Genomic DNA, 18178 nt, shown 5'->3' with positions numbered 1-18178 from the left:
TGGGACAGCATCATTTCAGTAAGGCGTTTTTCGGGAGAATGAAGAACGTCACATTCCAATAGAAGGCTGGTCGTTGTCAGGTTCATTACTCAACAATGTTTACCTTTTACTATTAACAATGGGTTTTAGATATAATGAAATCACTGCCAGGAACAGGTGACAAAGCAGATTTGCCTACTTTATCAACATCCTCATTTCCTTTATTGTGGCTTCATAAAACTGCTGGAATGGCAACTTAACTCGATAAAAAAAAGGGATTTTTAGAAGGGTCAATGAAAATTACATATTTCTCTGGTGGCTAATAACCGTATTGCAGACAGTTCTGCTGTGAAAACACGCCTTATTGGGTTAAGAAAACGATGCTGCAGCAACACTGAATGACCCAGTGCTTGAGTTTGTCCCTAAAGTTCATAATTCATCAATTCATCCATCCTACACCAGAAGATGATCCGGATTAGCAATGTGGACCTTCCGTTCTTATAAGTTCTTTTGTGTGTTGTTCATGAAGTTCAGATGTAAAAGCACAACTTTTGCATTGATAGCAGCAATGAGTACAGACATGTACTTCATGCATAAACTAAGGAGAAAGAAATTTTAGCGCCCGGAGGAAGTGTTGTATTTACATATATAGAATAAAAAAACTCTGGTAGCTCTGCAAAGACGTATGTTAGATTACAGAAACCGAGATGCCATCTTCATTACTTCCTTGAAAACTAAGATCAAACTTCTGGAATATTACAGCGTTTTCTTAGAGGCAAACGTCGTCCACAGTAAGCTGAGTTTTAATTTGCTTTTCATTTTTTTATGTAATCAAATCAAAATTAATGTACAAACTAAATCCGTTTAACTTCTACTTTCATCACAATAAATCATAAGACAGGCAGAGAGATAACAGTTGAAGAGCAATAATATAACAAAATGTCACCAATAAAGTAGATAGAATAAATAGCACTGCTAGTCAGAATCCAGAGTGCTACACCAAGTCCCCTACTGCCTTTCACTGCTTACCGCAATTAGGGCAGTGCTGTGCTGGCATAAGGCAGCATAATCTAAGTCAAACAATTGGCCACTAAACAATGATTGAACGAGAGAGAAACATAGTTCACCAACCTGATCATGTGTACGTTTTAATTAAACATAATACAAGTATACATTTGAAAATGTCACTTATACTTATTCGAATTCATGACTATCAATCAAACATCCTTTTGATAAAAGAACAAAAGTCTATAAACAGGATTATTGAACATTTTTTCAGTCACTGAAAGAATAATGACAAAGTGAATTCTTTTACTTTCAGATGAATTTCAATGGACTGCAACTTCAAAAGAGCCGGCTCTAATCCCAATAACATTCGAAGAGGGAAAACAAACAGTTGGTTTCTATTCGAATGACGAGTTTGAACCAGTTATCAGCCTGACGAATTTCAGGGAATCTGTAACACTTGGCTGGAATGGGTCATCGATTGTAGTAAAGGGGAGACCGCTACCGGAAACTACCGAGCACAGAGTATCCATCTTTTGCCATCGAACTGCCTACGAAATTTCTTGCACCTTGGAGGTAGGGTTAATCAAAGGTTGTGGTTTAGTGACAATTTTATTAATCTAGAGAAGAATAAAACCAATATCCCTCCTTGAATAAGTCTTGAAAGCTAAATTTTTATACTTTTTATGCTTCAAAAATGAATAATATCTTTCTCCTTGAAAAATGCCAACAGTGTTGTTATTATTGAATTTTGTCCTTCGGAAGAGGTCAAAATATGTTAGCTCATAGGAAAATACATTGATCACAAAAAATACTCAATGGCTCGGTCATTTGTATCCTATTGTAATTTATTTTATCTCTTTCATGAATCATGGTATGAATATGAATCTATATCTAAAAGAATTTGCTAATATGAGAAAAGGTTCAAAGGAAAATTTTAAGAGTCAGAGGGAAGGATTGGATTACAAAAGATGCCATAAGGTAAATTACGTAAGCTCCAAAAGTAGATGACGTGATAAAAGGGAGATGGAGATGGCTTAGACATGTTCTAAGCATAACCTCTATGTGAATAATATATGATATAGAAAACTAGGCTCCTGTGGGCACCAGAAGAGTTGGAAGCCCAGACCTACTTGGATGAGAACCAAAAGATGAGCTAGATATGAGTGGAGATTTGAGGAAAACAAAGCATGGGAAAAATGCACGTGGCAGAATTTCACAGAGGCCTTTTGTGCCATGTGACGTTGTGGGAAATGATGATGATTGTTATCTCTTTGCCTCATCTAGCTACAACGAAACCAATGTCCACATGTAAGTCAGCCAGATGACTGATTTCATTCCATCTCATTAAATTTCAGTGTCTCTGTAAAATTACATTTAAAAAATGTAAATCACAATTTCATGACAAATAAGGCTAGACACTTTTATGCTATTTTTCTGTTATAAAAAACTAATGAAATATCCAACTTACAATCAAACAACAGATCTGCTAAATGTCTGGCCCTAGGAAGAGATGGGCTAAAGCTAATAAATTCTATCTTAATGTTATGAATTTTGATGCAAATTGATACTAAATATTGCACAGTGAATATAAAGCTTGAATAATAGGATCCGAAAGCTCATCATGTAGGTAAAGGCAAAAATAATCTTCCCACTCTTGCAATGAGTCTAATTTTTACTCCATGCTCCAAGAATCTTAGTTTTCCATTTTGAAGTCATGTTTCCTTTCTTCTCACTGCTTCAGGAGGACCAGAGTGAAACGAGACTGAAGAACTTCTACCCGTCTTCCATGCCTGACACCCTTTATGTCTTGGCTTGTGGAGAAGGAAGCATTCAGGTCGTACTCCACCAATCTCCTCCCCCAGCCCTCCAAGTGACGTCAGCATCGCCATCTCCCACTGGTAACTAAGACCTCATTTCCTTTCAGCATTGTTGTACTTAAGATTTTACTTTAGGATTGTAAGAGATTCCATTATATATATATATTTATATATATATATATATATATATATATATATATATATATATATATATATATATATATATATATATATACGTGTATATATATATATATATATATATATATATATATATATATATATATATACACGTATATATATATATATATATATATATATATATATATATATATATATGTATATATATATATATATATATATATATATATATATATATATATATATATATACGTGTATATATATATATATATATATATATATATATATATATATATATATATATATATATATATATATATATAGAGAATTGTGTGCACATGCATTTATGTGTATTTAGAACAAATACGCATAAACGAAGTTATAATGAGAATTATCCCACATAAGTGCCGTAATAATTAATGACAGAATTTCCCTGTAGTACAGATTGTTTGGTTCGAAGGAAAAACAGAAAACACTACGTACTAATTTGCAAGCTTAAGACAAAAATTTCGGGTTGACAATCATTCTGCTACTTGCTAACCATATATATATATAAATATATATATATATATATATATATATATATATATATATATATATATATATATATATATATATATATGTATATGTATATGTATATATATATATATATATATATATATATATAAAATATATATATATAATGGGAAAAGCTGAGTGTATATATATATATATATATATATATATATATATATATATATATATATATATATATATGTATATATATATATAATATATATATATATATGTAAGTGTTTACATAATAAAAATATGGAATGTTAGTCCATATATATAAAAGAATAAAACTAAAGAGGTCAACCAGATTGCTTGCAGGAATGTGATCAGACTAGAGACGCTAAAGATGACGTATACAATATGTAGGCTAAGATAACATGCCGTCACCTGTAGTCATTCAATTGTTTATAAACATTAGTCCAAGCTCCCTGCTTGAGACAACTACCGCCTACGTGATCTGTAGCGTGTCTCATTTGATTGTGTGTTCGTATGTAACTATGTCATCTGATAGTATGTTCATATGTTCGAACTACTGTCTGTTCCTTCATAACTTGTAACAGAGATGGTAGACAGGCAGAAGAGAGTTAGCTATCGTCATTAGAAGACCTGTACCTCTTTACCTAAGCTTTATCATGTAGAGGAATAGGATTAGCCATCATCATTGGCAGAAGCGATCAAGCTATCGTCATAGAAGACTTGTACGATCATACCTGATCTTCATCATGTAAAACTTCAGAAGAATATACTATTTTTATACCTTGTGTTTTCTACAAGAACCTCACCGAACCATGAGTTCAACACATCGTCGTAAAGATAATACCGACTTCGTAAGTGATCTACAAAACCCCAGACACTCCATTGAAGATGGAAGTGCAATACCAACCGACTTAGCGTATAGATTATCGCTAGTCTAACATTACCTCATAGGGCGCCTTATCATACAAGGCACAAGCCCTAATATTGGTGGCCAGCGGACCAGAAGAACTCTACAACGTCCTACGAAGAAAAAACCAGAATAATAATTCATGTATCATAAGAAGTCAACGACGACGGAAGCAGCAGATTCGTCAAGCAACCTAGTATCATCGTTAGTGAGCGACTTCAGAAAACAACAAGATTCGTCAAGCAACTTAGTATCATCGTTAGTGAATAACTTCAAGAAACAAAACCGACGTGTCCCTTTTCCTACGGCAACGGAAGCTTCGTCTCTCATTAGAATCATTCAAGAAAACATCGTTAGTGAGCGTTTCCGGCACTGCAAGAAACAAACCGAACGCGTCTGCAGCATCGGATTTTCAGGGCTCGAATCATCGAAACAACGCGCACGGGGGAAACTGAAGCCAAACCAGGTCGTCCGCTAAATAGAGAAGGAGGACCAACCGGCCGTGTTGTCGTTATCGGAACACCGTGACTTCCCACAAAAGCAAGCTAAGTACAATTTTTTATTCATTTGGAGTAACTTTGAGTGTTTCCTTTGCAGGTCGAATTTCGTTATTCCTGTGGCTGAAGTTACGAGACATTCTTAATCTTACTTTTTTACAGAAATTATCTACATCATTGAGATTTCGCTACTGCGAGTTTTTATCTTTGAGTGTCTGTTTCCAGAAGTTCTACTGAAATATCATAATCATATACTATAATTGTTAATTTATCATTTTGTGATTATTAATCCCTTACGTAACAAATCATATTAAACAGTGAATATGCGTTTACGCAGTGGACGTCTGTATTTATACAGATGCATGGATAGGGTCGTTAAGCACCGTAGTGATTAGACACAAAAACAAGTGGAACACCCGTACAAATCTATATAAATTAGAGGTAACACTATTTCGGGTCATGACAATAAATGCTCCTTTGCAAAGTCCCGATCGCAGTTTTAGCCTTGAGTTTTTTGAGTTATATAAAATATCGAACCTCAATGACTCAACTCAACTTTAAAAATATGGCTGGATTGCAAGGAATAACATGTCTGTAAAAAACTTTCATCAGGCTAAATGCGCTGACCAGGATCCCTCACTATTTCAAATTTTAGCAAAGAATGAAGTACAAACAGTTAATATTGAATACAGTAGAGATAACTTGTCTTATTAGTAATCGCTCAGTTCCTAATAGTTCGTCATTCATTGCTTTATACGTAACCAGCAACATAATACTAAAAACACACAATACGTTTGCCGATGGTAATAAAGAGAAGGATCCTAATTATTACAAAAAGAAATAGAAACAGTAGCCCGTTCAGAATCAAACAAGCAAACTCGGTGACTGTGTCACCTAGTCAAGCGGTCAAGGTCAGTCGAAAAACTGCCGAAGTGTTCAAAGCAAAGCAAATTCCACACAATAAGCGACTCTAGCAGAGTGGGGAAAAGCGATGTTGGTTCATACCAATATCTTTTTGAATTAAAAAGGATTTTTCCTATGAAACACACGACCGTATAAGTAATCAGAGCAGGTTTTCGTTTAATTTTAATACATTAAGTTATAATAAATACTGGTGGATTCAGCCCGACTGTACGCGCCGTAAAAAAAATTAGAATATCTAGTTTTATTTCTTTAGTACACGTATTATCCTGTATTTACGGACTCACTGTCTGTTGTTCGAACTTCCCTAATGAGAAGTCCGGATAAGCGAGCGCTTACAGATACCTCTATAGTTATAAAAAACGTTGATCTGTATGTAGTGTAATTGTAAGATCCATCTAGGGGTATACCAAATATTATCTTACATCCTGCAAAATAAGGCGTGTTTATCAAAGGAAAATCCTATAAACCTTCAAACATATTAAAATCCGTTTGAACAAAAATGAGACAGTTAATCAAATAATAACTTATATAAAGGAACTATACATTTGTCTCATAAATCGTAACATTGTTCAAATGACCCAACAGAATTCTCCCACAACCGCAGTCGTACTTTGCACGCAAAAATCTCGAGAAGCATGCACCCTCGAATGTCTTAGTGCGTGTAAAAAGACTTTGCTGGGAAATGAAATTTTTAATCCTTCCCGACACTCTGAAATATAACGATTTCCGCGAACAAAGCCCTAAAAGTATACATATCGTGATACGGAAGTTATAAATATCGCATTTTTTATTGTTGTTGCTAGTTTTTAATCACGCCCAACCAGTCGTGGATGAATCTCTCTGATAATCTATCTAAAGTAATATCCGTAAAGTCATTCAAGCAGAGGTGATTCAGCAGAATTTTTTTTATCTTCTACCTGAATACCAGGAAGTTTCTCCACTAGCGAGTGATCTCTGGGAGAAAAACGGATGTCATTGAAAACAAAATACGGTCTAAGGACAAACATAAAGCTATATACGTACCTTCGTGTAGAACCCCAATGAAATTTCAAAATAGAGATAAATGACGAAGTTGAAATATGTTAGTAATAGGAGTCATTAGGAAATCAAATAAGCCCATATAATTTTTCCCTCAAACGTCATGCCATAAAAGATCGGACTTGGCGTATCTGCGTAGATTCTGTCGCTTAAACAAGGAAACGACTTCCGATAGTTTCCAGTGCGATGTACCGACGACATCTTATCTCTGTTAGGTTAGAATAAATTTTTTTCACCAACTTGGACTTACTTAAAGGCTTTTACCTGATACCATTACCTAAGTGATTGTACCTCATACTCCGTTTTCAGCACACTCAGGGGACATTATCAATTTTTTACGTATGCCTCCGGCTTACGTTGCGCCCCAATTACAATATAGTGTTTGGAGACTTTTAGGGGATAACCTACATGCCTATATGGATGATCTTGTAATCTTTTCTAATACCTTAGAAGTACATTCACATAAAGTAGAGCTAGTGCTACAGAGACAAAGACAAATAATCTCAGAGTAAAATATCTAAATGTGAGTTTTTTAAAACCGAACATGTTTATCTAGGTTTTATGTGTCTGGTCAAGGTCTTAAAAGTAGTCCATGGTAAGGTGTCGGCTATTCATAACTTTCCGGTACTTATTAACGTAAAAGGGGGATACAGCACTTTTGCGCTGTAGTGGGTATTACAATCGTATGTAAATATGTAACTCTTCAATCATGACAGCTCCTTTAACAGATCTTACGAAGAAGAGCGTAGATTTATTATGGTCTGAAAAGCATCAACAGGCGTTCGATATCTTAAAAGCGGAATAATGCAGCTTACCTAACTTAAAAATCCCTGATTTAAATAAGGAATTTTTTTTTTATTGCAACAGACGCCTCAGACCAAGGGGTAAGAGGGGTATTACTTCAGTCATATGATAAACAGTTCTTCCCTATAGCTTTTTATTCACGTAAACTAAAGCCCTCTGAAAGTAAATATGCAGTAATAGGCAAGGAAGGGCTAGGTATCTTTAACACTAGTACATTTTAAGTTCATAATCTATGGCTATCCTGATAAAGTCCTTACTGAACATGAGTCCTTTACCGAGTTTTTCAAAGGCTTTAATCACAGTCCAAAAGGAACTCGGTGACAAATGATCATTCAGGTCTTTGGAGCCAAGTTAAGATATCTACCTGGGAAAGCAATTATCATAGCTGACGCATTATCCCGCAATCCCGCACCATACAGCAAAGAACCATTAATTGGACTAAAAGATATAGAAACATCCGTACCTATTGTTAAAACCGTATCTAAACAAGAAAATTCCTTAACCCAAGAGATCGCGAGCATTGAATATCTGGGTCGGAGCGCAGAACTGTTACAAACTGAACAAAGCAAGCGTCAACAGACATAACCCAAACAATAAACACTTCGAAACGGAAACAGGGTCAGCGGCTAAGCAAAAACAATACACACTTCGAGCAGAAACCCTAAAGCAAAAGTATATTTAAAGTATGTGTATCAGAATAATGTAAATCAAATGTAATATTATATGTAGGTCTGTGACGAGGTAAACCCGAAGAACACAGCAGATGACTAACGACCAGGTATTAGTAATAATCTCTTTCATACCAATCGTCATAAACTGGTTGCATTCCGTCATCCAGGGTTCCCTACTATGTCCCACAGAAAGCCAAATCACGAATTTTTACTGGGCCTACAATGCTTACAGATATAAAAGCACATAACTGATTGTAACACGTGTCATGAAGACAAGGGACACACTAAGACACCTGTCAGTTTAGGAGCCTATCCTGTGCCAAATCAATCCTTGAAAGAATATACGTAGAATTATTAACAGAATTACGAGTCTGACAGAGGGAATAAACACTTCTTAGTGTTAATAGTTCCTTGACACGTTATATAGAATTAATAGCACTACAAAACAAACACGCAATTGAGTGCGTTAGGAATATTTATGAGTGCTAAATCAGTAAATATGGAATTCAACACATAATAATCTGTGACTCGGGTGGTGTAAATCAATAATAATCTCCTTAACACGTTGTGTGAATTCCTTTCCATTAAGAAAACCAATAATATATTTTATCACCCAGAGTCAATCGGTTTGGTAGAATAACGGATAATTAAATAGGAAGTGTCAATGTCTTACGAGTTACAACTCGTGATGTTGGATCCGAACTGGATTATAGCGGTTCTCGCGGTTTTAAATACGTTTATCATTTATATCTTGTATCTATAGAATTGATGCCGCAAGTAGCCTTATACGGTACGCCGCTAGAACACTTTTCCACATATTCAAGCCAACCATTAATTTATCAAATATATATATATATAAAATAAATAAATATAAAAAATAAGATAAATATGGATACAAGTGGAGTCAATATAATACACTCCGTAAGAAGTCGGAAGGGTTACAAATTATAATAAAAAAGGAATCACGATAAAATCAATAAGCAAAACGTAACCATAGGTTAATTAAATATCTAAATATATGCGTAAAGATTTGAACTCTAACTTAACGCTTTAGTAATGACAAATAAGCTAAAAGTTCAAACACATATCCAAAAACCTACTGACATATTGTCTGTCCCGGTGATTTATATTCGTAGTCAATGAAAAAAAAAATTAAATAAATAAATAAAAAATAAATAAACTAATATAAAAATAAAATAAATAAAATAAAATAAAAGAGATTTTAAAGTCAGGAAGTCTAGAAGTGAAAATGTTATCTATGGAATAATCCTATATGAATCTTATACAGGGCTAATAATATATATAGAATTTGTATGGAAACCTTTTTCATATAGTTTGAATAAGGAATATTTATATTACATAATGCCAACATGAAACTAATATATTGTTCAATTTTGGTACTGTTGTTTTTTTTTTTTTTTTTTTTTTTTTTCAGACATTCTTCTCATGCGGGTGGAGAATTAAAACACTAAAATATCAAGTAACGTAACTCTTAGCTGGCTGAGAGCAATCTCCTGCCAAGTGACGACGCCATCATTGCCGTATCAGCATTTGTTCCTTTTAACCTCAATAATCTGCTTACACAGGCTTCATCTGTGTGTCGTCTCTGCTTGCAAAAGCAGATTGACTGGAGAAAGGAATGCTTAGTTCATGAACTTCACATGTGGTTCATAGGTCACATGACGGGCCACATAACATATTCTTATCCGTGTGTGTAATGCAATTAGTTAAGGACTTGTAATCATTTTAAAATTAATGAACAATATAAGCAAATAGAATTTCTATAACAACAAAATGAATTAAATTTTTTTTTCTGAACCTCATAGACATTTGGAAGTATCACGATATGAATATGAAATATTTACTTGCAACATTAGCCTATTACAATTCAAGTAAAACATTCATGGGAAAATGTCACATTTTCTTGGAAAACCCAAAGTTTATTTAGAAATTAGTTACATAGTGGGTTTTTTTCGTTGCATCTCCTACCTATTAATAATGTTTTAAAAATTAACCTCAGAGGATGCGCACGAGAAAATTGAATATGAAACTTTTGTTAGGGCACATAGAATCATGATTAATCTTCTCTTTGACTCTTATGTTGCCTGGCAATCTTACAAATAGCTCCATTTTCCACTTCTTTGTCTAGTAACTTACTACCAGTAATATCGAATTTTCTTTGAGATTCGTATTGATATCTATTTATTTTTTATAATTATGGATATTTTTACAAGTCATCATAGACCTGGATAGGTTCACTCATTGTTAATGCCATGGATAAAAAAGTTTGTACAGCGGATTCTTTTGAATTCCAAAATATCAGCGAATTCATGTGGGTTACGTCTGGTCTAAATGGCTCTCTTCCCTCCCCTGTATTTGGATGTCGTCTGAATTTACTTTGCCCTTGTGACAAGTATAATTTCACTTGCAGGCTGATTAATGGAACCTGGTTACAGTATCCTGCAGTACGAGAGTTTCACATCGCAACTTCAAAAAATCGTTCGTCGCAGCGGACGACTACAGTCAAGTAACAACCGCCTACAATGTGAAAGGAATTTCATGGACTTCTTCGACCGACACCGTATCTCGTCGTTAATCTCGTTTTCATGCGGAACGCTCCGGCGGCTGTCGGAATTCGACTACAAAAGGGACATACTTCCGACAATTACGACCCGAAGGATATTCAACTCTACTTTGCTGGCGAAGGACTCGTGCTGGGATGATCTATTCATCGCGAACGTAATCGTGTAGCTTAGGATGCAGAGAATAAGTATGAGCGCAAAATGGAACGTTGGACCCGCCCAGGCAAAATTTTCCCCTTGTTTTAACCATTGAAAAAGGCCGTTTCAGTGGCTATAGGTGGTTGTCTGGAACTGTGTAATGGACGAAAAGTTGTTCGAAAGCTAGTTAAAAGTGAAGTAGTATAACCTCGGTCATGTATCCTATATATATAAAGTATCATGTATCCTATATATAATTGATCATAAATAACAGAGTCGAAATATATCTTTGCGTGTACGCAATAGGAATCTCTTATATAATTGATCATAAATAACAGAGTCGAAATATATCTTTGCGTGTACGCAATAGGAATCTCTTATATAAATGATCATAAATAACAGAATCAAATATATATCTTTGCGTGTACGCAATAGGAATCTATTTAAAGTGCACATATATTAATCATAATTATATGAATCCATATACATATGTATAAACAAATCAGGTAGCCTATAATCAATCTGTTACCTTATATCTTACCATTATCTGCAGTTATATATGAGTTAGTATATGAATTAATGAATCAGATATATAACATTTAGCATAAAAATCAACGAATCAATCAGCATAAACATTAATAATGTTATCAATTCATATATGAACTTTTTTATCAGTTAAAATATGATTTTTTTCATGTTAATCTTCATTCTATGCAATTATCAGAGTACATTAGTATTTTCTGTAGCATATGTATCTTAATGAGATGAAGTGAAAAACTGTATCATTATATATATCATGTGATCACTATTATTTACCAATATCATTGTTTTATATTTTATTATCTTGAATCAATTCATGTACACAATGAATTTTTATTTACTTATATATATATATATTTCACATAGTGTCTGTATCACACTCCTATAAGTCAGATGCAAGTCAAGTTTTGAGTAATATTCAGTAGCTGGTTTTGGTAGCTGACCGAGCTGATGTAAGTGTTTACATAATAAAAATATGGAATGTTAGGTCCATATATATAAAAGAATAAAACTAAAGAGGTCAAACCAGATTGCTTGCAGGAATGTGATCAGACTAGAGACGCTAAAGATGACGTATACAATATGTAGGCTAAGATAACATGCCGTCACCTGTAGTCATTCAATTGTTTATAAACATTAGTCCAAGCTCCCTGCTTGAGACAACTACCGCCTACGTGATCTGTAGCGTGTCTCATTTGATTGTGTGTTCGTATGTAACTATGTCATCTGATAGTATGTTCATATGTTCGAACTACTGTCTGTTCCTTCATAACTTGTAACAGAGATGGTAGACAGGCAGAAGAGAGTTAGCTATCGTCATTAGAAGACCTGTACCTCTTTACCTAAGCTTTATCATGTAGAGGAATAGGATTAGCCATCATCATTGGCAGAAGCGATCAAGCTATCGTCATAGAAGACTTGTACGATCATACCTGATCTTCATCATGTAAAACTTCAGAAGAATATACTATTTTTATACCTTGTGTTTTCTACAAGAACCTCACCGAACCATGAGTTCAACACATCGTCGTAAAGATAATACCGACTTCGTAAGTGATCTACAAAACCCCAGACACTCCATTGAAGATGGAAGTGCAATACCAACCGACTTAGCGTATAGATTATCGCTAGTCTAACATTACCTCATAGGGCGCCTTATCATACAAGGCACAAGCCCTAAATATATATATATATATATATATATATATATATATATATATATATATATATATATATATATATATATATATATATATATATATATATATATATATATATATATATATATATATATATATATTCAGCTTTTCCCATCTTTATATGGGGTCTCTGTTTATTGTTAAGACTAGATCACACATTGGCGAATAAAGCCCACGCACGTCGTAAAAGCTGAATTACACCAAAATCTTCATGTGCTTTCACACAGTCACCGAGTTTTACGAAATCCGCCAAGTGATTGCATTAACTAGCTTTGCACGTAGTTATCGCGGTCGAGCCACAACTGTCAAAAGCTCCATGTCATGCCGACGTACCCGAGAGCTCTTCCGACATACGTAATGTGATTACGGTAGACGTAAGTAGCAATTTCGACAGACAGTGTCCGTTTCGACGTATGCGATGTAACTGGCAACCCTCAACCTGCGTGGAGGGGGTGCGCAGTAGCCGCATTGTGACATATGCGGTCCCAGTTACAATAAAAAGTTCAAGGGCAGAATTTAGTACACAAAGCTGCCTATATTTTTTATGTTTTGATAGCATACATTTGGGATTCAAGATTTTTGGTAATTTTATATACTCTTAGGGCCGAGTCTCTCATATACATGAATATAAAACAACCTTAAATGAATTATATATCGAACTATAAATATTTCATGACACTGAATACAACTCATGTGCTGTCAGATTTCGTGCAGGGCATGGTTTCATCATGGGGCCCTGTTCAACAATTTCATTGAAAAGGTCCTCTGTTATCCTGGTCAAGTTCCGGTACAGTCCTGAGGTTTCACACGCCGATTCTCTCATCAAGTTGTTACAGTGACCTTTCTCGTCTCTTCTTTTTAAGTAAGGCCACATCCATCATCTTCCGCCTTGATTCTTTTGCATCTTGCGCTTTCGTTGCTGCCGTATTTTCATTATTCTTAACATCAAGATGGCAGAGTAATGATCGACCATGGCCAGTGCAAGTTCAGGATTATCATTTACAGTGTCTAATAGTGTGGTTCCCAAACTAGGGGGCTCGCCCCCCTGGGGGGCGTGAGGAGGATACAAGGGGGGCGTGAAGTCATCTGCTCAAAAATATTTCTTTAATTAGAATAATAAAATCATTCAAAGAACAAATATCTGCCATTATGTTTCGTTTTTAGTTACTTACAAAAATGTCTCTGGAATGTACTATTATTTGTTTGAGTGGCTTTCATTATTAAAATTTAATACAGACAGAAATCTGTTTTCCTGAACAATGCTAAGAAATAAAGGCAAGAATCATTTCACATGAACAAAAGAGGGAATGGGGGCGTGCGGGTCTACTGGAAGTAAAAATGGGGCGTCAGGTAAGATAGTTTGGGAACCACTGGTCTAATATCATGTCGAAATAATTCTCGGGCTTCACAACTTCCTCTTCGTCCATCTTGTGCCTCTGTCAACAGCGCCTGGAATGGGAATGCGTGCAAACTCTCAACAACCCGCTTTTATATGCATTGCAACATGTTAACGACACAGTTTACGTGAGTTGCTTACGTCTGACTCTGTATTACGTATGTTGTAATTGACTTCCGTCTGACGAAATTGCATTTGCGTCTGTCGCCTTCCCCCCAAAAAATATTAAAAGTGGGTGTGGCCTAGATCATCGGCGACATACGTGTACGTCTATGTACATCATAAATCTCATATCCAGGTATGTAATTGTACATTACAACCGTCATACTGTTGTTGTAATCAGCTGATTTTTTTCCCAAGGTCTGCGACAGTCGTGAAGCCTTATGATGTTTGTTTGTATGGTGTTTTTACGTTGCATGGAACCAGTGGTTATTCAGCAACGGGACCAACGGCTTTACGTGACTTCCGAACCACGACGAAAGTGAACTATCACCAGAAATACACATCTCTCACTCCTCAATGGAATGGCCGAGAATCGAACCCGCGACCACCGAGGTGAGAAGCAAACACCAAACCAACCACGCCACTGAGGCGCTTAAAGCCTTATGATGGTCGCGGGCTTTATTCGCCAATTTATGATCCAAACTTTATCTCACTCACGTTCTTCTCCTGCATGTCCCTGTTCACTGTCTCTCTACTTCATTTTTGGTCTAACTCTCCTCCTTGTTCTGGGTACTTCCATGTCCTTGGTTCTTTTACATAGAGAAATCTCCTCTCTTCTCATAACATGCTCAAACTATTGCAATCGTCTTTGTCTGAGCTTCTTTGATATTTCTGTAACTTTCACTGTCCCTTTGATGAGGTCATTCCTTATCCTGTCTCTCCTTGTCACTCCGCACATACAACGTAACATTTTCATTTCTGCCACTTCCACCCTTCTCTCTTGTGCTTTCTTCATGGGCCATGTTTCACAACTATATACATCAACCCAGGTCTGACAATGCTCTTGTACATTTTCCCCTTCAGCTTTATATTAAATCTTTTGTCACATAGCACACCTGATGTTTTCCTCCAATTTCACCAAACTGATTGTATTCTGTGGTTCACTTCCTCCTCCATCCCTCCGCAATCTGACACACGACCCAAGGTACTTGAAGGATGTAGCTCTTTTTACTTCTTCCTGCTCTAAGTTGATGCTTCCCTCTTGGTCTCCTCCATTCATCCACATATATTCAGGTTTTGCTCTGTTTATCTTTATGCCTCTGTCCTCCAATGCACTTCTCCACAACTCCAATTTCCTGTCTGTTTCTTCCTTACTGTTACTAACACTCTGTCATCTGCAAAGAGTACACTCCAAGACACCTGATCTTTCACTCCAGCTACTATCACACCCATTACCATATCAAAAATATAGGGACTCATGGCAGACCCTTGGTGTTGTTCCTACTGAGCTCTTACCTGTGTTGTTGCTTTTCTATACATATCATTTACAATCCTCACATATTTTTCTGAGACCCCTTTTTCCCTCATACACCTCAAATGCCACTTGAAAGTCTATAATGCTTTTGCCGTCTTCGTTCCTCTCCCCCATTTGTAGTCCTTCATGGCTGTACCTATATGTTCATTTAAGTCTTCACCCAATACAACTTTCTTCTTCTGGGATTGATGTTAATACTTCATCCAACTCCTGCCAAAACATTGACTTCTCTTCACCATCTCATCCAACTTGTGGGGCATAAGCACTTATCACATTTAGGACTTCTTCTGATAACATTAATTTAATCTCCATTATCCGACTAAAACTTCTTTTAACTTCTACCACTTTTTCCTTCAGTTCATTTTCAACAATGATGCCTACTCCATTTCTACCATCTCGTCTGCCCTACTGTACATGAGCTTACATCCTCTTCCTATTTCCTTTGCCTTATTCCCTTTCCACCCTGTTTCTTGCACATACAAGATACCAACTCTCCTCATATTCATCATCTCTGCCACCTCTCTACTCTTTCCTGTCATACTACCCACATTTAGTGTCCCAGTTCTAATCATTTGGACCTGCTTCTTTAACTGCAGGTCGTCCACACTGCAGAAGCCCTTGCCTATTTATCGTAGGGGTCAGGTGAGCCCCCGGCGCGTTGCGTAATCGGGGTATGCCCTGGCATTCTCTCTGAATCTGGACTAGACTAAATATGGTCTATAGCCCTCTTCATTTACCCAGGCTTGGGACCGGCACCAAGTTCGGCTGGCTTGCCCCCTCAGTGGCTATATATATTTATATGTATTATGTATGTATGTTATATATATATATATATATATATAATAATATATATATATATATGATATTATTACTATATCATACATATCTATATATGTATATTATTATATATATATATATATTATATATATATATATACTATATATATATTATATATATATGTAGTAGTATAATTACAGGGTGTAACACGAGTTTATGCAAATATTTCGAGAAATGGAAGAAAATGGCGTTCTATAAACACATTTTAAAGCTTCGTTTGTCGATGAGATGAGTTTTTAAAATAACCGTTTTTTTCCTTAACCCTGCCCTCAGCCAAGATGGGGTAGCGAGGTCTGAATAGTCAGAGATATTGGGGAGAAGAGTTGAAGAAGTGCATTAAACAACCGGACTGATAGTCTTTTAATTATGATTTTTGTGCAGGTTTTTGAAAAATTTAACATTACGTCCCCTTCAATTAGTAAATCACCTGTGAACAGACACTACTGTAATATAATTTTAATGATTAGCTTTACGTATGAAGAAAGGCTTTTTCATCTGACAGAGACGAAAGCATTTTCTTAGATGTGTTTTTTCATTCGACAGGTGTGTGATGAATACTTTTAATGGAAAATGAAAGGCTTTTGATAATATGTTTTAAATCTTTGATCGGTGTGTAATGAATATGCATATCTCTGATGGAGGGGAGATTCCATTCGGCTTGCTTTTTCTTCTTTGTCGGAGGACAGTGAATACCATTGACAGAGGAAGATTTCTATGATACATGCATATTTCCCTTTTATTCAGTATCTAAAGAGTACCTTTAATTTGTAAGTATTCCATTCACATCAGCATAATCACCGATTTCCTTTTTTTTTTTATATAACAGTGGGGTTCACTGTTGCAAAAGCCATAATTAACCCTCATATCTACATATTCCACAATACCGGAACGGTAAGGCATTGTCTCCAGTTTCTTGCTCACAAAATGATTAAGGAATCTGGCATTTGTAACCTGAACACACCCAATCTCCCTCCCCTTATCCATGACTACTCCGACATCCCTTGAGCGTCATCTTACTTGGTTGGTTAATGAAAACGGTTATTTTAAAAATTCACCTCACCGACAAACGAAGCTTTAAATGTATAGTATGTTTATTCAACATTTTCTGCTTGGAATGACTTTTTCTTTCATTTCCCGAAATATTTGTATAAACTGGTGTTACACTCTCCGTATATACGTGTATATAAATACACACGCACATATATATAATATATAAAATATATATTTATATATATATATATATAATATATATATATAATATATAAATATAGAGAGAGGAGCGAGAGAGAGAGAGAGATGAGAGAGAACGAGAGAGAGAGAGAGAGAGAGAGAGAGAGAGAGAGAGAGAAATATATATATATATATATATATATATATATATATATATATATATATATATATATATATATATATTTCTTGATTTAAAAAAAAAGGTTGTTACTAATAATGGATTCCAACACTTACGAACCCATCAACTCTCGTTTCTCAAAAATTTTAGGACAAGCTTTTCTTATGAAGCTTTCTGCTTCTTCCTGCTTTGTTGTGTAACCTCTATCATTATGCTGCAGTTTTCCTTTATCAATCAACAAATGTTTCAGGTGAACCCTGATGGAGTGATGCCCTTTGATTAATTTAATTACTAACAAGATTACTTCATACCTGTTTTGATGAACTTAGTCTGATTTTCTGCAATAC

General features: G+C 35.4%; 1 protein-coding gene across 2 annotated transcripts in view; it reads left to right on the top strand.

The window, feature by feature from the left end:
- LOC135201051 (uncharacterized) overlaps positions 1 to 18178 on the top strand; it is a 112195-nt gene that overhangs the window by 78713 nt on the left and 15304 nt on the right. The window contains exons 3-5 of one of the 2 annotated variants that reach the window (XM_064229900.1): positions 1301 to 1560; positions 2729 to 2885; positions 14530 to 14684. In XM_064229900.1, the coding sequence (XP_064085970.1) occupies positions 1301 to 1560; positions 2729 to 2885; positions 14530 to 14546 (434 nt within the window). In that variant the 3' untranslated portion in view covers positions 14547 to 14684. Of the gene's footprint in view, positions 1 to 1300; positions 1561 to 2728; positions 2886 to 14529; positions 14685 to 18178 lie in introns of those variants that run through there. The other variant, XM_064229899.1, reaches the window with a different exon arrangement.

This window comes from Macrobrachium nipponense, chromosome 27, assembly GCF_015104395.2.
Source record: "Macrobrachium nipponense isolate FS-2020 chromosome 27, ASM1510439v2, whole genome shotgun sequence".
In the NCBI taxonomy this organism is placed as follows: Eukaryota; Metazoa; Arthropoda; class Malacostraca; order Decapoda; family Palaemonidae; genus Macrobrachium; species Macrobrachium nipponense.
The sequence above is the reverse complement of the archived record's forward strand: the minus strand, read 5'-3'. Positions and strand labels throughout refer to the sequence as shown.